The sequence below is a fragment of the Elgaria multicarinata genome, chromosome 6, assembly GCF_023053635.1.
Source record: "Elgaria multicarinata webbii isolate HBS135686 ecotype San Diego chromosome 6, rElgMul1.1.pri, whole genome shotgun sequence".
Lineage (NCBI taxonomy): Eukaryota > Metazoa > Chordata > Lepidosauria > Squamata > Anguidae > Elgaria > Elgaria multicarinata.
The window spans coordinates 82879001-82900191 of NC_086176.1; the positions used below are offsets into that span (position 1 = coordinate 82879001).

The window sequence follows — 21191 nt, forward strand, 5'->3', positions numbered from 1 at the left end:
ATCTTTCCAAGGCAGCTTACAAGTAAGATAAAGATGCAATTAATAACATTACTATAAACAATCATTTTTAACACACACACATTCATTAACATCCCCACAGGGCAGTTGATAGTAGAAGGCCCTGTGAGGGGAGGGAGGGACAATCTAGCTGGAGCAGGAGCCAGAGGTAGCCTTCAGCTTTCTCTCCTGAAGGATCCCAGGAGAGAAAGGGGAAGGCCACCTCTGGCCCCTGCTCCTTCCCACAGGACAGTTAGTGGTAATGGCTCAGGGTCGGGGGAATGCTGCTGGAGCAGGGGGCTGAAGTTGTCCTTGCTGCCTGAAACTCCCACAGAATCAAACTTTGGGGCGTAGATTTTTGGCATGATTTGTACATAAAGTTTTTTGATGGAAAAAACAAGCTACAGTACTATTCTATGCCCTTGGTTATTTATCTTTCCAACAAAGGTAGCTTGTATTTAATGTACCTCAATTTCATCAGCGCTTTATCTCTTCATAGTCATAAAGATATGTTTTACAGATTTGAGGGCTTACACTTTAACTTACCAGTGTTGTGACTAGCACGTAACCGAGTTCCTCCATTTCATTTTAATAGTTACAAGTGAAGAACCAGTGCACTTTGGACTTCCCTCCTGCTAGGGACATGTAAACCCTTTCCCCTTTCTGACTGCAGTAGTTGCTTTCCTTACTTGTCATTTTATCTATTTATCACATTTGCATTGCACAGTGCTCAATGGAGCTTACATGGAGGTGGACCATTTTATCCAGCAGCAACCCTGTGAAGTAGATTAGTCCTAGAGATTGTCCAAGTTCCCCCAATGAGCTGCTTTGCTATTTATATTATTCATTTTTGAACTTAGATTTCTCCCATTCAAAGTTCAACAATAGCCACTATAACTTAAGATATGCTTGTCATCTCTCTATAATTCAGCTATTGAATGAACTTTATAGCCCTTATTAATTTTATTGAAACAAAAATAATCTTCCTGATCCAGCCAGAGAGATCCAGGATAAGGATTTCATTGAGCACCTGAACAGGGGTGCTTACAAATCAAGGACTCCTGCTTGAATACTTATAATCAAGATTGAGCCACCCACACCTCCCTGCTTCCAGCCACCCTATTCTCCTGCCCCAATCCCCAAGAATTGTCTTTGGGATAGGGGAAGGCAACAGAAGGCAATGTGTAGTACAATCTTGTTGAGATCAGGAGTGTTGTGGACAACAGGAGCCTGATGTTCTTCATATGGGAAACACTGCTACCAACTATTGGGTAAGGAAGGGTTGTTTCGTCAATACACAGTTCCCTGTAATTGCAGAGGGATGGGAGGCACTCCGTCGTCGTATATGTTTTGGTGCTTTGGGGAAGAGTCTTAGGTGGTGGAAAGGAGGAAGTGCATAACTTTCCCTTCCCTGCTGAGTCCCCCTCTGCTTACTTGTGTGAGGTGGCAGCTCACACAGGAATGAAGTTGAGGTTCCTAGTAGGAATTTACACCTGTATTTCTAAGGAGTGCATCTTTAACAGAGCTGAGAAGACAAGCATTATCCATCTGCCCTTCATTCCTTTTAGGCCTCCTTGGTGTTTGTGCCAAGTGTTTCTTCAATAGAGTTCAACACAAGCTCCCAGTTATATGCTCCTAAGTATGTGGATATGGGAGCAGAGTTGATATATGTGAACTATATGTGAACCCTGGCTAGGACTTATATACTCCTGGTAGCATGCTGTGGTCAACTGCAAAGTTAATCAGACTCCTATTCACCATTGCAGCTGATTGGAGGAGGGGAAAATAATTTTGAACTTCCCACTGACTTCAAAGGAAGTGTTTCTGACTATACTGCCTGCTGCTGTTGTTGTTGTTGTTGTTGTTGGTGTTAGTGTTGTATGCTACCATCAGTAACAGGACCTGCCCTTCTCCTGTTTTGTATCCTCCAACTCTGTCCAGTGTTCCCTATGACCTGATGATGTTCCACTGTATATCTTTGGCTTCTACCAAAGCCAGGGAACACAGGAACAATCCTATCCTCCCCAACAGGTGTAAATCAGGGATAAGATCAATTGGTAAGTTTTCTTTTTATGCCCCATAGTTTAATAATTAGAGATATTTTTGGATATGGAAAGAAGTATATAACTTCATTAAATAAATAAATATAGTCACCTTTTTTGTTTTAATTCTCAGGTCTGCTGAAGTGTTATGTCATTCTGATCTCAACAGAAGAAAAAAATATTCTACCTTAGCTTGAAGAAGGATTTTAAAAAATGTATCCAGTGCCTGGTTCTATGCATGGAGTAGAAGGAGATAATGGACATCCTAGGAAACTTATCTCTTTCCTTTTTGTTTTTGGCATTACTTTGTTATGTGCTGGATTTCTGCTTTCAATGTTTGTTTTGCAGACATGTCCAAGCGGAGCTTTTGGTGACTGTAAAGGAGCCCTTAAAATCATTGGGCCTCTGCTTGCTGTTGTTGGACTAGTATGTATAATTCTGGCACAATCAAGGGCGAAAGGCTACCTCAGAGAGGTGCAGTTGCAAGATGACCAGGTGTATGGGTTTGTTTTTTGCCGAGGAAACTGCCAGTTTGCTCAGTTCCTTGTCTTTGGTTTTTTATTTTTAACCAGTGGGATGCTTATTAGTGTCCTTGGCATTTGGATTCCTGGATGCAGCCCAGGATGGCGCTACCAGCAATTTAACCATAGCAATGCATCCAGTGTTGAACACCAGGACTGTGGATTTCATTCTGTTCAAACCATGGGTCCTTTGATTGTGCTTATTGGATTATGTTTTTTTGTGATAGCTCACATTAAAAAGAAACAAAACATAAATATTATCCAAGAATCTTCTGTAAATGAAGAAGAGCAGCTAAACCCTGACTCATTTCAAGTTACAGTAGGTAAGTGAATGACCCGGCCTGGTGGTCTTAGCAATAGGCAGCTCCAGGTGTCAGCTCTTTAACTTCAGCAGGAGTCAATTGAGAGAGATGCTTTGTTTCTTCCCAGATTTGGGGGAGGGGGAGAAGAACTCTGGGACTGGGTGAGTGGAGGAAGAAGCCAGATGGAGTGGGCAAAAATATGCTTCAGAACAGTTATTCTCACTTGTGTGCAAATTTCCCTGATTGTCTAATTGGTTAAAACCACAGGTGGGTGGTGGATTCTGGGAGCTGTGGCCCAGCACATCTGGAAGTTGGGGAATGCTCTTTTTACACTTTAGAATGAAGGATGTCTTGCATATTGATCCAATGAGATCTACATTTTATCTTAAAGCCTTGGGTTTTCTTTTGTAGGTGATACCGTAATGGTGTTTCCCCCACCCCCACCACCTTATTTTGCTGATTGTCCTCTACAAACAATAAATCCTAGCTTGGTGACAAGTGATTTGACTTTAGGTGAAAATCCTCCACCGTACCATAGTACTTTTATTAACTGGTAAGGTCATTTATATTTTAACTACAGTCATTTAAGTGTTTTGTGTGTGGGCTAATAGTTATATTTCAGATAAGGGCCAAACTGGGGGTGGTGGGGAGTTTGCATGGGATTGGACTGATGCCATGGTACCAAGGGGGCTACAATTTAAATAAATTTACCCAATTTAAATCATGACTCCAATGCAACTATTGGACATGGAAGGAGGGGAAAGACTGGTACAATTTGGGCAACTGTCTTTTTCCCCTTTCACAGCTACAAACAAGTGAAAGCCCCCTCATCCAGTGCCTCAGCCCTCATCCATTTCCTTGCCCTACACATCTGCTTTCAAGACATAAACAAAAGATGTTGGGAGATTTGTTCATGGATCTTCCTCATCATGTTTAGTTTGGCCCTAACGTTTAAAATTAGCTGAAGGTGAATGTTGCTGCACCTCTGTGTCAGCTAAGCAAGTCTGGTCTGCTCAATAGCTGGATGAGCAACCTAAAATGCATACTGTTGTGACCTCCTTGGAATAATATGAATTTAATAAATACATAAATAGTTTATAATCACAGGCATTATTTCTATTGTTGTAGTTAAATGCCTATGTGCATTTTTTTCTGAATCAACCTGGAATAGAATTCAAGAGGTGTCTGCGTAGATATCACTGTTGTGTAGGGAACTGTACGTTCCCTTTTTGTACACTGTCACATGGGAGGAATGTGCTGTGTCTATTTTATTGCACAAAAACACTCTGTGATCAGCTTCCTACCACACGTACACTTGGTGAAGGTAGATATCTCTGAAGTCATCACAGTCAATAATATAGGTGAATTGATTCATCTACCCGTTTGAAAAGGTTTTTTTAAAAATTGATTGTATCCATGCCATATATAATTCTATCCCTTTGGTTCATGTAACATTATTGTATTTTAATTATTATCATTATAGTTAGCCTGTTTGGGTACTATATGTAGAAATTGAAATAATGCATAATAACGTTAAAATAAATGCCAATATGTACGCTTTTTGTTATTCATTTTGCAGATCAAAGAATGATGATTTATCAGGCCTGGCTGCTTGCATACAGCAGCTCATTCTCTCTGCAATGTCAGGAAGTGATTCACCTTCTGAGATTTTATCTGCTATCATTCCTCCGAGCCATCTCAAAAATATAAGGCAAAGGCAGCAGCTGTAAATAATGAATGTTTATTGACTTCCTCTCCATGCAACACCCAGATGATCCATTGCCATCCACTTATCACCAACTGTAAGAAATACTCAGAGATGAAGCAGGATGAATGGGAAGAAAGGTGTATGAAGTAGTGAGAGAGAGAGAGAGAGAGTTATAGGAGTGCAGGGTGAAAATAGCCAGGGAGAGCCTTGAATCCCTTGGGCTTCCTCAGCAGCCAGCAAAGAGGGCAGCAAACCCCACAGGCAAGAAAGCAAAGGACATCACAGCAGAAGCCCTGCCAAGCGAAGTCTTTTGTAGTTAGCAAACCAAGCTAAGGCGAACTACTGTGGGAAACATCCAGAGAGGTATTCAAGGCAGAAAAGACTCAAGAATCTAGCTGCCACCCTGCATGGAATCAGAATATGCAAAACAAGGTCAGCTACCATCTGGACAAAGTGCTAAGGCACATTTCAACCATAGGGGCAGGGATGAGAAATTCTGGTGGCTCTGTATTTCTTTTTCATTGTTTTTGTTCTTGCTGTTGACAAACTCAAGGCTAAGGACACTGGAGACATAAGAATATTGATGGGGTTTTGTGTGTGTTTGGGTAGACACTCATGTTCCAACAGTATGAACTTGTAAATGTGAGATTTAAATTTATTAAACATTGTAGTACAAAATATGTGGTGTCTGTAATATTTAATTGGTGTGGCAAATGACATGTTTCAGCTTGCAGAAATAAGGGCTTTGCTACAAGTTATGGGGGATATAGGAACAGATAAGAGGAGCTATGGTGGATCAAACCAAAGGATTATCTAGTCCAGATTTATATTCCCATAGTGGCCAACCAGTTGCCAACTAGCAGAATATATGCTCAATAGTAACCACCCTCTCTTGTTCCACAGTGACTAGTATTGAGATGCATATTGGTGGTAATATTCAGCCATCATGACTAGGAAAAAAATTAAACATTTTTCTCCCTCAGGCCTTCAGATCTCTGGTCGCCACTAGTATCCATTGATAGCCTTATCTTCCATAAGTTTGTGTAAACCCCTTTTAAAGCTATCCATGGTGGCCAACACTACATCATGTGTCAGTGAATTTACATCTCTCCAGTAATATTTGACAAAACAGATGTCCAGTGCATATTCTGTATGTTTTTCCCAACTCCAATTCATTGGCTGCTGCTTGGATGGGGCAAAAAGTCACTGAATATGATGACATCACATAGGGTTTTTTATATCAAATTTAATGGGGAAATGTATCATGGTGGGGATGCAGGTTTGACTCCACTAGGAGTGTGTGGTGATGGACATGAATTATGCATAATTACAGAATTATACATGTGTCAGAGAATCTGCCTGAGAAATCACATAATTCAGCTAGTAAATCTGTTTGGTTTCTTTTTAAGGCAGTTGCATATTTCTTTCTTGCATGTTAACTTAAATAAATATTTTCTTTTAACTTGAGCTCCAAAGCTGATTACGGTTTTTTGCATAACCTTGGCAACTTGTTTTACTCATGCTGCCTTAGCCAATTTACCCATGCTGAAGGTTTTAGGAGAGCAATCCTATGGCCCCTAGATATCATCTGAGGGGCCATAGGATTGTTTGTATTCCCCCTTCCAAGGTCGGAGACAGCACTGACCTTGGAAAGGCGAATCAGAGGTCTGCCCCCTTGCAGCCACCATGGAAACAAATGTGCTGGCTGCTCTCTGAGGTTGGTTATAGACCTCAGAAAGGTGGGGAAAGGAGTGTTTTGGTGAGCAGGGAGGGGAGAAGACTCCTGAGGCCTCTCCAGTCTCCTTCCCTCACCCTCCAAAGTGCCCCAGCAAGATGAGCAAAAAAGCCCATCTAGCAAAACATGGAGACCAGCAGGTCCTCCTCCTCTACATTGGATGATCAAAAGCATCCAAGTTCAAGGGCTTCCAATCGTTAAGGACCATAATGGAAATCTGCAAAAATGACTGTCCTTCTCCAGAAATTCATATTGTAAGTTTAAATGTGTTCAAACTAAGGTATTAAAATATGGATGGTGGTAGCACTACCCAAAAGTAAATAACACAAAGAGTGTCCTGCAGCCTTCAAAAGAGAGTGGAAATATGCACACTAGAACTTGGGGTCAGCCAATAAAATGGGAGTCAAAGTAGTTTCAGGTGAGACCAAAGAAAGGACTTTTTCACACAATGTGTAATTAGCTTGTGGACTTCACTGGCGCAAGATGTTGGCCACCACTTTAGATAGATTTTTTTTAAAGGACGGGAAGTTTACAAACAATAGGTCTATCAGCAGCTGTAGGCCATAATAGCTAAGAGGAGCCTCCATGATTAGATGCTGGATGTCTATATCCTACTTGTTGGCTTCACAGAAACATCTGTTGAAAAGAGGATGCTGCAATACATGGATCTTCGGCCTGATCCATTAGGAGTTATCTGTACAGCACCATGTACATTGATGGTGCTATATAAATAAATAAAATAATAATAATAATAATAATAATAATAATAATAATAATAATAAGAGTGCTCTTAGGAGCTGCAGAAGCAATGGGACACTCATTTTATGTTCTAGCTCTGAGGACTTCTCCAACATCAGAAATTTAAATTTGAGCTGTTTTTCCTTTGTCTATTTTAATCTGCATCATCCAAGGGTGCTTCCAGACAGAAGGCGCCTTGCACTAACAGCCAAGAGGCATTGTGCAGCTACTCCGTCTTTTCTTCCTTAGCAGATCTTTTTCTGGTGAGAAAAAAGGTGGAATGAGCGGGAGGGCTACAAATGGGAGATGACAATGCTGGTCTGAACCCCCTGTAAAATTCTGTGAATGAGGCAGGGTGGCTACACAATGAAGGCCTCGTCTGGAAGCACCCCAAGAGTCAAAGCTCCACTGAGAAGCCGATTAAAAAGTGGTTCTTTAAATATTTTGACTGTTGTCTAAAAAATATAAAACGAGAAGTTACCATTTGGTGACTTGTTCATATACTCAGTCTGAGATGCTTTGAGACAGGAAGTGGACGTCCTTTCGCTTGCCTGCTTACAAATGCTTTGGGTCTATTCAGAACATTTACGGTGGGCGTTATGTAAGTAATCCCATGAAAATCAGTTTTAGCCAGTGGCTAAGCGCACTAAGTCAAAGCTGAAGAGAGTTAATGCTCTAACCCTTCAGCTGTGGTAATGGCCGATTTCACAGGAATTGCGGTTACTGTAAATCACAGTCCAGGCAGGACTTATACCAACTGGACCCATTTATTTTTCACTTGGCCTTTTCTGTGAGCTTGACCTCTCTTGCTAAAACCTGTTATTTGCTCATCTGCAAACCAGGAATTACCAGAGAGGATTTAGAGTAAAGAATGCTGCAGATACCTTGAACAGGCAGGTTGCAATAGGGAAGTTGAGCTGTAATGCATGCCAAAAGCTACAATCCTAAACACACGCTAGTGAGTAAATCCCATTGAACACAACGGGGCTTACTTCTGAGTAAACATGAGCTGTACTTCTTGTAATATGCTGAGCATCTGCCACCCCCACTTTGTTACATTAATGGCATCATGCCTCATAATGTCTTTGTAGGCTTTTAAAAATATTTATTAATGTTGAAAATAGTTCTTATGTTCTTAAATTGAACAGGTGCAGATTTCCCCCCAGTGGTGCTAGGGGAAATTTATGCCCCCCCCCACTACTTCTACATTAACTTTCCCTGCCATGCACTAAGATCTCTATTGGTGGCCCTTCTGTGAATGCCGCCCACCCATCCACCCACAATCAGATTAGGCACTGGCACCCCGATTATGGAACACTTTTCACAGGGGTGCTTGACTGGCACCTAGCTTGATATGCTTCTAGTGCTGGGCTAAGACCTTTTCATTTGCTCAGACATTTAACTGATATTTAAGTTTTATTCTAGTGCTGTCCTGGTATTCTCATTTTGCTCTGTTTTGTTTTATATTTTAGCTGATTTGTTGTTTTACTGCTTTGATTTATATTTTTGTAAGCCTGTTTGAGAAACTTTGCTTTAAAAATGAGTTTGAAATTATTTAAAAGAATAAACATTCCATGACATGAGCGTAGCTTATGAGGAAATCTTGCAGGTGAACAAAAGACAGTGAGTCTCTAGTTTGTTATATAATAAGCACATTTACCAGACTAACCTGAAAGAGTTTTCAGCTCGTATTTTCAGCTAGTTGTCATAAATTGCGTTGGAGGCAAAATAGTGGTGATATACTAAATGGTATGTAGGCAAGCATTCCTTCGACTCAACAATCTCAGATGTGGTCTTCCTCAGTTTTTGCATCGTGTGTATGTTTTTACAAGGCATCAATACAAAATAAACTTCCTCTTGCATGGGTGAGTCCCAATAAAATCAATTACAATTACCGTAGAAGTGGTGTGTGTGTTTGTGTTTGCAGAACTATTTATTGGTCATGCAAAAAGGCATTCTCTACTTTATCTTCTTGTGAGCTTGGACTTTGAGTAGAGTTAAATAATCAGCTATTCAAGAACAGAGGAGAAATCAGATGAGCAGGCCAAAGCAAATAATGGCCGCTTTGTTGATGTTGTTTTGCCTTAAGAATAATGAGGAGGGCCATAATACAAGCAAATGACTGTGAGCAAGTCCCCCAGGGGATTTCAGAACTAGGCTGGAAGTATTTTGAATGATACTGTAATGATACTTCTGCTTGTGATACAGCACATAGGGTAGGGTTGGGGAAATTGGTTCTTAGACAGAACTGCTTTAGAAATATAGCAGTGTTTCCCGCCCATTTCTATATATTTATTATTTATTCTATGCCCTCTCTCCAATTTTCCCATCAGGAACACATGAAAACAATTCATGGAGGATAATGCTATCAATGGCTACTATTCATGATGGCTATAGAGTTCCTCCAGGATCAGAGGCAGTTTGCTTCTCAGTATCCGTTGCTGGGGAACATGAGCGGGAAGGTGCCATTGTGCTCAAGTCTTGCTTGTGGGCTTCCTGCAGGTAACTCATTGGCCACTGCAGGAACAAGAAGCTGAATTCTTACCAGAAGATCCGGAAGATCTTCTGGTAAGGAAGCAGGTGGCATTATCTGAAATCTCTGTTAATGTAGTTAGGCATTTTGAACACACAAAAGCTGATGGCAGCATTCTGCCTAGAGGTTTTTGATGAAGGATGTTTAAAGGGCAGCATTTTAGAAAGGTATGTTATTCTTAGGACTTTTTTTTTTTTTTTAGAATAGCAGCTTTAAAACAAAATAATAGAACTCCCTCCCTCCCTCCCTCCCTCCCTCTCTCTCTCTCTCTCTCTCTCTCTCTCTCTCTCTCTCTCATCAAAATATGAAAAGATCCTTATGAGAAGCAGACAAATTTATTTCTTGGCAGTAATCTTAAATGTCAAGTATGACAATGTATACCTTTTGGCACACATTAAGAGCCAAATCACGTGCCCCGAGAACATTTCTTTGAGAAAACTCAAGGTCACCTTACACATTGTGGGTGACAAAATGTGTGCTTTGAAAGAGGTAGATACACACCTGAAAGTTATAACTGCCCACTGCTGCTGCCAGGTAAGCCTGTGGCTGGTGGGCCACCAACAAAGAGGACCCAAAAGGCACTTTGCTGACAACCCCCTCAAATCTGGAACCAGCCCTGAAAAAAAAGTATTGTCTGCCCAGGACTTGAACCAGGAATCTCATGGCCTCAGGCTCAAGCCTCACCTAGTGAGCTACCCAGAAGTATATGTGAACGTTAGGCCTCAGAATCCTCTTCAAGAATGGCAGGGAACAGGAGTGTGCAAGCTGTATGGTTTGGCAGGCTTTCTGCTTATTGGGCTAGCCAGATCTTTTGCTCTGGTCCCCTTTTCAATTTCAGCAGATGACTATCCACAGGGCTGGGGTACATATGGTCTAGGGTTGGATCCTGGTCTAGCTTTGACAATCATAGGAATATCCACAGCTAGGAAAACATCAATCAAGCTCTGAAGTGGAGCCAGAATTGAAATGGGCAGCTCAAGGCATTACAAGTGAGCTAGTTCAGGCTAGAAGTGTCAGCGCATCCAGCACGAGGAGGTGAGGTGCAGGCAGCCTTCACTGCTTTTGCAGCAGCAGTGTGCCAAGCCGAATGCTTTAGTTGTGCCCTGCCAAAGGAGCAGACGGAAGTGGTGGCGGCAGGAGCTGCTGCCATGTTAGAGGCAAAGGCAGCCTTTCCCATCCTGGTACCCCCCTGATGTGTTGGACCATGCTGGTGGGGGATGCTGGGAATTGTAGTCCAACACATCTGGTGGGCACCAGTCTGGGGAAGGCTGGGCTAAGGGACCATCTGATTCCATGGCTGGACATCAGATTCTCTGGGTGGAGGCTGCAGTTTTCCCAATTGCGTTGTCTGTCTTTTCCCCAAGACCACCACTTCCTGCGCCCTGGAATTCTGCATTAGCCCTAGTTCTTGGCAAGACTCAGTGGAGTTTGCGAGTGACTTTGTCTGATGTGTGTGTTTAAGATTATCTGTGCTGTACTCTGACTGTATTTAACATCTGGATGGGAGAAGAAAGCCCATTTTAATCCTGTAGTGCTGATGGTGCCATGATGACTTAAGCAAACTTAAAACATGCTCCATGTCTGTCCTTTTTTTAACAAAACAAAAAAAAAGCAGGATGGAGAGAATATATTCATATTCATCATCAATGCACATGGCATCAATGCCCAGTGTTCCCTTGGCAAATTGATGTTGTTTTGCTCTAACTTAGTGGGAATGTGGGGTGATAAAAGTATGGAATGAGGAGGAGGGGAAGGACCACTTTCTTGACTTTGTGAGTTTTGTTTCCCTCTCTCATATCTTCCAAACCCTTTTGTCTCTGAAGTCTGTGGGTTTCTTGGTTGGAATCTATGCACATTTAAGCTCTAATGAACACAGTGGGACTTGCGTCTGAGTAAATATGCAGAGGAATCAGGTCAGACACATGATTATCTATGAAGATGATGGGGTGGGATGAAGCAAGCTTGGAGTGATACACGCTGTCGACTTGAGGAGATGACCCTGTAGGACCACTGAGTCCAGAGTCTAAAATTGCTTAACTGCAGCACTGAGTGTGGCCAAAGTCCTTGTATAACTAACGTCGTGAACCTTCAACTTGGCATGTTCTTCCAAGCACATCCTCATTCAAGGCATTCCAGAACTGCTCTGCTCTGCACTGTGATGGAACGCAACAGCAGCACGGTGGAAGATTTCTCCGTCAACGTGTTTTCCGTCACTCATCAGCCAAACAGCTCCGAAATCCCGGTGTCCGATGACGATAAAGCCGGTGCCACATTGCTTTTCTCCGGTGTCTTTTTGGGAATAGTAGGAATTACCTTCACAGTGATGGGATGGGTGAAGTACGAAGGTGTCATTCGCTTCGTATGGACTCAGTTGCTTGGACCTATTCTGCTTTCAGTAGGTGTGACTTTTTTGCTGATTGCTGTGTGCAAATTTAAAATGGTGGCATGCAAATCTTGCAACCAAAGTGAAGAAAGGACATCTGACCTAGACCCAATTCCTAGAGGACAGTCCTTTGTTTTCACTGGAATTCGCCAGCCTATAACTTTCCATGGGGCTACAGTGGTACAGTACATTCCTTCTTATCCAACCCAGGAAGCTGTCAGTGTGAATTCTGCTCACGTCCAGCAAGGGCTCAGCCATTCCAGACTTCCTCCATCTTCTGGATCAGTAATTCCTGCTCCTAGCCCTCCTCAATATTATAATGTCAACCCCCCAGATGCTTCTGTTTTTTCTGTAAGTGAGAATCATTCGGCTTATCTTACAGTGGACACCAGAAGTGAAAGGTAAGTGAATATGTGTGCCTGGCATTTCAGTGCCAACGCATCCTTCACGCACTGGATGGAAATATTAATGAGGCGTAGCCCTGGCCTTTCCTCAGACAGAATTTCAATTAATGACTTTAAATAAGAGCATTGCCTGAAGCAGCAGCCATAACTGGTTCACAAATACTGCTGTTCCAATTAATTAATGAACTGGCACTCATGAAGCATTTTCACTCTTCTGTGTTGTTGTTTTTCTCTCCATTTATTTGTTTGTTTATTTTTGTTCTCTGTGTTATCTCTGATCCAGAGCTTATTTTCATTTTGTCAAAGTTCTATTAGGAGTGTCTGAATAGAGATGTAATTCTAGCTTTATAAATGGGGCTTTACAGGTTTTAGACCCAGAATCCTTTTTTTTTTTAATGCCAGGAAAAAGGAGGGTGCCTCTGAGCATGTTCAGAATGCATTTTCCTTAACACTGAGTAACCATAGTGCTGCCATCCCCACAGTATTGGAAATTGGGGCTTCATGATCAAAGGATGCATTTCTAGGTGGGCTGAAGACAGACACCCCCCTGCCCTGCAACCACATTCTTGAAACGCAGCACTGATGGTGGCTGAGGACACGGTCAGTCTGCCTGTGATAATGAAGGCCTGCAGAAGCTCAGGCTTGGGTGCCAAATCTAGTTCGCCTGATGTCTCAATCCCACCTTCAGGGCTTCCCTAGATGGCCCGTTCCCCCCAGCTACTGGTGGTTTGGTGGTTCCGACCCTGTTCAGATGACATGCTGTAAGCCATGGAGGTTAAACATTTTGAGCAAAACATTATGGCTTAGCGTGTTGTGTGAACCATTCCTAACCATGGTGGCTCCATACTCGTGTTTTAAGCATGCTCACTAACCATTTGCTGCTAAAGGGTTAGCAACCTAACCATGGCTTAGCATGTTGTCTGAAAAGGCCCTTCCTGGGTTTTTGGTTGGTTATTTTGCCCCATTCTGAAATGCTTCTCCTAAAGCTTAGTTCCTGGCAGTAAGAGCTTTAGGCTAAAATAGGTGGGTTGGTTGGTTGGTTGCCCCCCACCCCTTTTGACTTTGGTCTCCCTCCTTTTGCATGTGACCATGACCACCAATGGAATGTGCCCACCGCTCCACGAGCTTCTCCAAAATGGTATTCGGACCTCAGGTGGAAAGAGGTCCTGCACCCCGGCATTAAATAGGCACATCCCTCAAAGTTCATTGCAAAAGGAGAACAATTACTGGAGCCTGCTAAACCCTATGGACCTTTGGCACATGTGTCCCCGCTTTACAGTTTTGAAGGGGAAGAAAGCAGGCATGCACTGACTGCACCTCTGACCTCCAAAGTCCACTAATGCCCTTGACTCCTTGCCCTGGTTAGGGTGACCATATGGAAAGGAGGACAGGGCTCCTGTATCTTTAACAGTTGCATAGAAAAGGGAATTTCAACAGGTGTCATTTGTATGCATGCAGCACCTGGTGAAATTCCCTCTTCATCACAACAGTTAAAGCTGCAGGAGCCCTGCCATCTTTTGTATTTGGTCAAGAGAGCAGGGCTCCTGCAGCTTTACCTGTTGTGATGAAGAGGGAATTTCATCAGGTACTGCATGCATGCAAACAACACCTGCTGAAATTCCTTTTTCAATGCAACTGTTAAAGATACAGGAGCCCTGTCCTCCTTTTCATATGGTGCCCTTAGCATTGATCCTTTCCCTGTCAGTCCATATTGCAGGAGGAATCATTGATGATTTGTGACTAGCAAAAACTCAGAAGGTTGTGCAAACCCTGAATAATAATAATAATAATAATAATAATAATAATAATAATTTTCTTACCCGCCTCTCCCTCTGGATCCCCCCCACAAGTTCCTGCTTTCATTAGGTGCCTACTTTGTTTGCTTCCTGCATTTCTGGTGGATGCTTTTTATAAGATGTCTCTTTCCTCCCCTCTTCACATTTTTAGGTCAAGCGAACGTCTCGGGGAACCTGCTGAGATGCTGGATGAAGATCTTTGCAATGACCTCTCACCTCCACCTTACGAGAAATTATTCCCATCATCGTCCTAAATATTACAAAGGCATCCCCAACCTCCTCTGTAAGGATTGCGCTTGCTTCTATTCGGCGTCCGCATATATGGACTGAATAAGCATAAACTCGAGATATGTTGCTCAGAATTGTATCAATACGCCTCTTGAGGCTTTGGCTTTCCCTTCTGCCTGCTCCCCTAACTTTTTCTGGGCTGTTGATCATCATTTGAACCTGGGAGTTGAAGTCTATGAGTGCCTATTTAGGGGTATTTGGTTTTGTCCCAGGTCACCTAGTATTTTAGTGGGAGTGGTGGGGGCAGGAGTAGTAAGAGCAGTAACTGCCACGTCTGACACTGAGGAGGAGGGCTTTGGGGTGGAAGAGTGTGGGTTTGAGGCCAGGCTCGGTTCCATTGTAGAAATGAAGCCCAGGTCATCACCACGCAGTTTCCAGTGGCCTAGAATTCCTTTTAAAACAAAACCGAAGAATGCACCCTTTCTCAGTCTGGTGACCTCCAGATGTATTGGACTACAACTCCCACAATCTGTTGGAGGGCAGCAGGTCAGGGAAGGGCAGTTTAGAGCATTATTGCCCATCAAACTCTGCAAGGCCACTGCTGGGCTTGTGTAGATGAATTGTGATGAACCATGCTTCAAAGGAAAGGGTGGTAACATGCAGATGCTACCATTTGCACAGCTGTCTTCAGGGCTGGCCACAAGGGTAGGCATGGCCGGGCACCTGCTGAGGGCCCACCCCTGACATAGCCTGCAGAGGACCCAGACATTATCTTCAAGTAAGGATGCGGGGCTCCGACCTCAACGGTGCCAATGGAGTCACTGTGCAGGGGGAGGATGAATTTAGAGGAAACAAGGAGCTAACTGAATGTGCTGGTCCCAATCCTGATTGGGCCCCTGAACACTTACGTGTTCAGGAAGGTTAAAAAAAAGTTAGAAGCATTTCATGCTAGGTATTTCATGTAGCATATGGTTTTTGTAGGATGACCATATGGAAAAAAGGACAGGGCTCCTGTATCTTGAACAGTTGTGGACAAAAGGGAATTTGAGCAGGTGTCATTTGTATGCATGCAGCACCTGGTGGAATTCCCTCTTCATCACAATATTGAAAGCTGCAGGAGCCCTGCCCTCTTTTGTATCTGGTCACTCTAGCTAAAGAGGGCAGGGCTCCTGCAGCTTTAGCTGTTGTGATGAAGAGGGAATTCCACCAGATGCTTCATGCAAACACACAACACCTGCTGAAATTCCCTTTTCTCCACAACTGTTAAAGATACAGGAGCCCCGTCCTCCTTTCCATATGGTCAGCCTAGTTTTTGGATACCCCCATAACCGAAGTTCAGGACAAATTGTGGGACTGAAGTGTTATCGGCTATGCAGGCAGTGTATTTAACAGCAACTTTTGCTCTTATGTTAGATGAAACTTAGATGGAAAATGTCTTTAGATACAACAAGCTGATTTGTGTTTGTATTTTTTAAGGAGGAGAGGGAATCTTGGGATGGGCCCTCTTAAGTCAAGGGACTTGGGCATTGTAAAGAAGCCACATTTAGCTGCTGTTAAAACAAATTACAGGATGGAATTGACAAGATGTCTGGGTACAATAGCAAAATTCACCATTACATGGTTCACGGCTCTGATTTGGATGGCAGAGTGGAACAATGGCTGGAAAGAGGAACGTGCAAGACTTCTGTCCAGTCAAACTGTACAAAATATTATACATCAATAAATGGGAGTACGTCTGCAAGAAAAGAAAAGAATCCTCAAAGCAAAAAACAAACTACATTGCAAATAAAATACAAAGAGCAGTAGTTGCAAAATACCTTTATTTGGACCAATGACGAAAGTAATAAGTAAGCATTCAAGTTCCCCAGAACTTTTCTTCAGGCTCATGTTTAGCAAATACAAAAACAAGAGTGGAGGAGAAGGCGATTGATGGCTACTAGTCCTGAGGGCTAGGTGCTACCTCCACCAGTAATCCTAGAGGCAGTAATCCTATATGCAGCAGTTGCTGGGGACCATGGGTGGGAGTGTGCTGTTGCACAGCGTCCTTGTGGGTCCCTGGTCAGCAGCTGGTTGGCCACTGTGTGAACAGAGTGCTGGACTAGATGTAGAAATGATCCAGCATGGCTCTCCTTATGTTCTTAATGGGGTGAGGGTAAGGAGAGAGAGAGAAAAGATATTCTTGAGCAGGCACCAGCACTCAGCATCCTTGGGCAGCTGCTGAGACACCAGGCCCCCAAAAGATCCATGTGCACTGAAGTGAAATTTAAATGGTGCTCCCCACCCACCTCTGATGCTATCACTGCCACCAGGTAAGCCCATGGTTGTGGACAACCAATGATTATAGGGGGACCATATGAAAAGGAGGACAGGGCTCCTGCAGCTTTGACAGTTGTATAGAAAAGGGAATTTCAGCAGGTGTCATTTGTATGCATGTAGCACCTGGTGAAATTCCCTCTTCATCACACCAGTGCTCTCTTTGGTATGCAAATGACACCTGCTGAAACTTTATTTTCTATACAATTGTTAAAGACACAGGAGCCCTGTCCTCCTTTCCATATGGTCACCCTAAACCAATGTAAGTGGGGGGACCACCAGAGGGCCCTTTGTTGCATTTATAAACTGCCCAGAGAGCTTCGGCTGTGGGGCGGTATATAAATGTAATAAAATAAATAAATAATATCTCACCCTTTTCCGTCTTGCAAGCAACCCAAGGCGGCTTACATGGCCCTCCTCCTCCTCGCCATTTTACCCTCACAACAACTCTGCAAGGCAGGTTAGGCTCAGAGCCAGTGACTGGCCCAAAATCACCCAGGGAGCTTCATGGCCTGAGTGGGGACTAGAACATGGATTTCCTGAGTCCCAGTCCAACACTCTCGCCCTTAAACCATCCTGAGCGTGGATGGAAAAGCCCAATCCTGCAGTCTGCAATAGTCTAAAAACGGAAGAGAGGACACTTTTTTTTTTTAGATTTAGGCTGCAATCATAAGCATGCTTTCAAGGGAGTAAGGAAACACCATCCCAACTCAGCAGGACGTGCTTCTGAGTCAACGTTCTTAGCACCATGTTGTTTATTTGGTTAGACCAGCCTTCCCTGACCTGGTGCCCCCCAGATGTGTCGGACTTCAACCCCCCATTAGCTCCAGCCAGTATGGTCAATGGACAGGATTGCTGGCTGTTGTCATCCAAAACATCTGGAGGGCACCAAGTTAGGAAGGCTGGGTTAGGTCACACCTGGTCCAAACAGACCGCAGCTTGCAGCAAGGCTAGCACTCCACAGTCATGTCCTTCTCCGTCCTGAGCTATCCAAGGTGCATCGGAGCATTTGGAGCACGCTTGTCTTGGGTCTGAACGAGCTGCCTGGGGAATGATGGTGCTGGCTGCAGGAGGTGTCTCAGGGTGCCACCCCCCCTTCTTATAGACAAGTTGAAGTCAGAGCGTGGGACGTGCTTTCAGGCAGGCATTTCCCGTGCTCTCTGCATCCCTCCCTCCCTTTGGCTTATGAATCTCTCGGGAAATCTGCGTGGCAATTAGGTGTCCTCTGTCCCTGCAATCCAGTGCTTTACTGACATTGGACACCAGGGGGCAGGAGAGAAGGATGCAAAACACAACTTCCAACTGCAGGAGCAGAGTTGGCCGCTGCAGGGAGGGTGGCTGCAGCCGGGCACCATCCATCACTCACAGGTGGGACAACACCACCGAGAGCCATTTTTCTCTCCTGCTGAGCCATCCTCATGCTAAGGGTTGAAGAGTGGCTGCCGGCCCACATGATCCTAAGCACCTTCCCTCCAGCTTTGAGAATAGGACTGTACATAAAGCGTGTCTCCCTTATGGAGGAGAGGGCTCTCAATGGCTGGCTAGCAGGCATGATGGCTATGGGCTTCTCTACACTTAGCAAAACTCCCACCACCCAACCACTTGTCTTCCGGGTCTTTGTGGGTTTAATGATCGGCACAATACACACGCTCCCCACCCACCCAGTTTTTGCCAGATCTTTCCCGTATGTTCCAATTATATCACCAACAGATGGCACTGTTTTGTTCTTCAATTTCAATATATTACAGCATTTTCGGAGTTTTATATAATGGTGCAATCCTGCTTGAAAACAGCATCGGCGGTTGACGACATCATGAAAAGGACCTGCAAACTTCCGTGATGACCAGTCACGAGCATGCAATAAATTGCTCAGGTGGAGAAGCTCTATATCTCACCTGAATACCAGTTGCTAGGTACATGAGTCGGGGTGTGTGTGTATATATGTAATTGCACTCATGTCCTGCTGTGGTCTTCCCACAGGCATCTGGTTGTCCAATACAGGAACAGAATGGAAGCAGTTCTGTCAGTGGAACCAGGAAGGGGGGGGGTGATCCCTACCCCCACCCCTCAAAATCTGAGAAGGCAGCTTGGGGCGGGAAGAAGGACAAAGTCCCTTTATACTAGCAGGAATCCACTAGTGAAAAGTTGTATCTAACCCTCTGTTTTTAAGTCCATATGAAGGAAGGGAGGGAGGACTTCATTTGTACCAGGACACATTGACCCTTTTATCTGTTTTCACCACCTGGACTCAGTCCTGGAAGTTATAAAGGAAGAATAGATTAAAGTACCCCTGAGCTGATGCAGAGTGCATTTTCCTCACCACTAAGTAACTACAGAATGTCTCCACTCATCAGAAAGATCAGAAGACTTAATTTCCCACACGTAGGAAATTAGAAACTGCATGGAGGAACTGCAGTTGCACCCTCTCTCACCGCTTCCTTCGGCTTGCTCATTTACCACAGCTTCTTTAAGGCCCAAAGGAGCCCAGCAGCATCTCAGAGCTTCCTGCCCCCACACTGCCCTTTGCTTCTGTTTGTACTGAAACATGGCACATCGTTATTATTTAGTCATATTTAAAAACAAAAACACCCTGCCAAACCCAGCCATTTTTCAATCTTCACAAGAGCAGGAAAACACCCAGCAACCCAACAGGGGAATCCCTTCCTCTGGCTTCCGTATTCTTCCGACTGGCATCACAAGGCCCCCGCTATGTTCTCAATCATCACTGCCACCCAGTCTGCCCCCGAGAATTTTCCAAAGCAGTCAAAGCCACTTTTGCAAAGCAGCCTCGTTAGAAGACGCAAGAGCCCTGGCAAACCTCATGCTCGTTAATTTCATCTTCCTATACTTTAAACCCAATAATCTGCAAACCACCACTGATGTATTAGAGATTTACAGCTACTATAATTTATGTCATGCTAGATCACAAATCCTTTTTCTTTTTCTTCATCCTTTTCTCTCCCTGCCCTCCCTACTGTTCCATCCTTTGAAACAATATTTGGCAGCCTACTGCCTGTGGAAAGGAGGCTGTTTCACATTAGTCAGTAGTACATTGAATCATTCTTGTGAAATGCTTTATTATGGATTGCAAATTCTTATATGGCAGCTTAAGTTAATGATTAGACAAGTAATAGATTACCAGCATGATTGGCCACATATGGCTTGTACTCGTTGCTAACACTCAGAGATTACAACGGACGTCTTGTTGTTCTTGCAGAGTAGAGGGTTTTGCTATTTGCAGTCAGGACAGGCCCACAGAAGGAGAGACACTGCCCCTCCTTCACACACCCATTCACTTCCATGCAGCTGATGAGCCCACAAGGCTGCAATAAGGAATCCAGAGGGTTTACAGAAGAGTCTAAGCGGCAACCAACTTGTTTTACAATACTCTCTTCAATTGCTACTTGCTAAGAGACGTGGGGTTCTCAGAAAGCACCAGGTCAACCTTCTGTAACGTCATGACTTAATAAAAATAGCAGCAAAGATACAGAGAGTATTCATACTTGCACTGCAGGGCTGCCTTCATGTCAATGCATGAGAACAGCTTTCCAGCCTTCCCCAACCTGGTACTCTCCATGTGTTGGTCTCAGAGCATGGTCTGAAGGCACATGAAGCAGCCACCTTGCTGAAGCTAAGGAGGCCTGGCTCTGGTCAGTGCTTGGAGGGGAGACCACCTGGGTACCACATGTACCCACCATGAGTTCCACAATGCAAGACAAGTTGGGATATCATAGAATCAAAGAATAGTAGAGTTGGAAGGGGCCTATAAGGCCATCGAGTCCAAACCCCTGCTCAATGCAGGAATCCGCCTTAAAGCATACCTGACAGATGGTTGTCCAGCTGCCTCTTGAATGCTTCTATTGTGGGAGAGCCCACAACCTCCCTAGGTAACTGGTTCCATTGTCGTACTGCTCTAACAGGAAGTTTTTCCTGATGTCCAGGCAGAATCTGGCTTCCTGTAACTTGAGCCCATTATTCCGTGTCCTACACTCTGGGATGATCGAGAAGAGATCCTGGCCCTCCTCTGTGATAACCTTCTAGTACTCAAAATGGAGATGGGGAAAGGGGGCAGTCCTGGGGCGGGGAGCGGAGGAGACCAGGGCAGCTGCCTTATGCTGAATCCTACGGCTACCCCATCCTCCTTCCCTCCCCTTCCGCAGAGCCATTGCTAGGCAGGTGAAACTGCCTGTCTAGTAGAAATGCAGGGCGGCTGGAGTGCACTCTGCACTCCAGCCGCCCTGCATTGAATACGTGGCTGCAATGGATACTTTGGAGGCTGCCAACTATCGACATAGGATTGAGCCCTTAAAAGACTAAAATACCACAGTTAAAAATATAAAATATGTTTAAAAGAATGCAACACAAAAATACAGTACAGTATTGTTATGACTAGTTCTGATTTACAGTCATTTTCATATAGCAATGTTACAGCACTCATTTATATAGCCACAAAAATAGCACTTGGTTAGATTTTTAGGATGGCTTAATATA

The 21191-nt window shown here is 44.0% G+C and overlaps 2 protein-coding genes across 2 annotated transcripts in view; both read left to right on the top strand.

The window, feature by feature from the left end:
- Window positions 1-1123: 1123 nt before the first annotated feature.
- The window catches only part of TMEM171 (transmembrane protein 171), a 55886-nt gene continuing 35818 nt past the window's right edge, over window positions 1124-21191 (top strand). Inside the window, exons 1-4 of the mRNA XM_063128637.1 lie at window positions 1124-1268; window positions 2173-2883; window positions 3274-3415; window positions 4442-4719. Of these exons, the coding sequence (XP_062984707.1) occupies window positions 2253-2883; window positions 3274-3415; window position 4442 (774 nt within the window). The 5' untranslated portion in view covers window positions 1124-1268; window positions 2173-2252 and the 3' untranslated portion in view covers window positions 4443-4719. The remainder of the gene's footprint in view (window positions 1269-2172; window positions 2884-3273; window positions 3416-4441; window positions 4720-21191) is intronic.
- Window positions 11735-14413, top strand: TMEM174 (transmembrane protein 174). Its single transcript, XM_063128636.1, has 2 exons — window positions 11735-12360; window positions 14311-14413. The coding sequence occupies exons 1-2, from the start codon at window positions 11735-11737 to the stop codon at window positions 14411-14413; spliced, it is 729 nt and encodes a 242-aa protein (XP_062984706.1).

Bases quoted from the DNA above. Each gene is read 5' to 3' on its own strand.
- TMEM174 (XM_063128636.1), top strand. From the start codon at position 11,735: ATGGAACGCAACAGCAGCACGGTGGAAGATTTCTCCGTCAACGTGTTT. The intron at 12,361-14,310 runs GTAAGTGAATAT...TCACATTTTTAG, and splicing joins GTGGACACCAGAAGTGAAAG to GTCAAGCGAACGTCTCGGGG.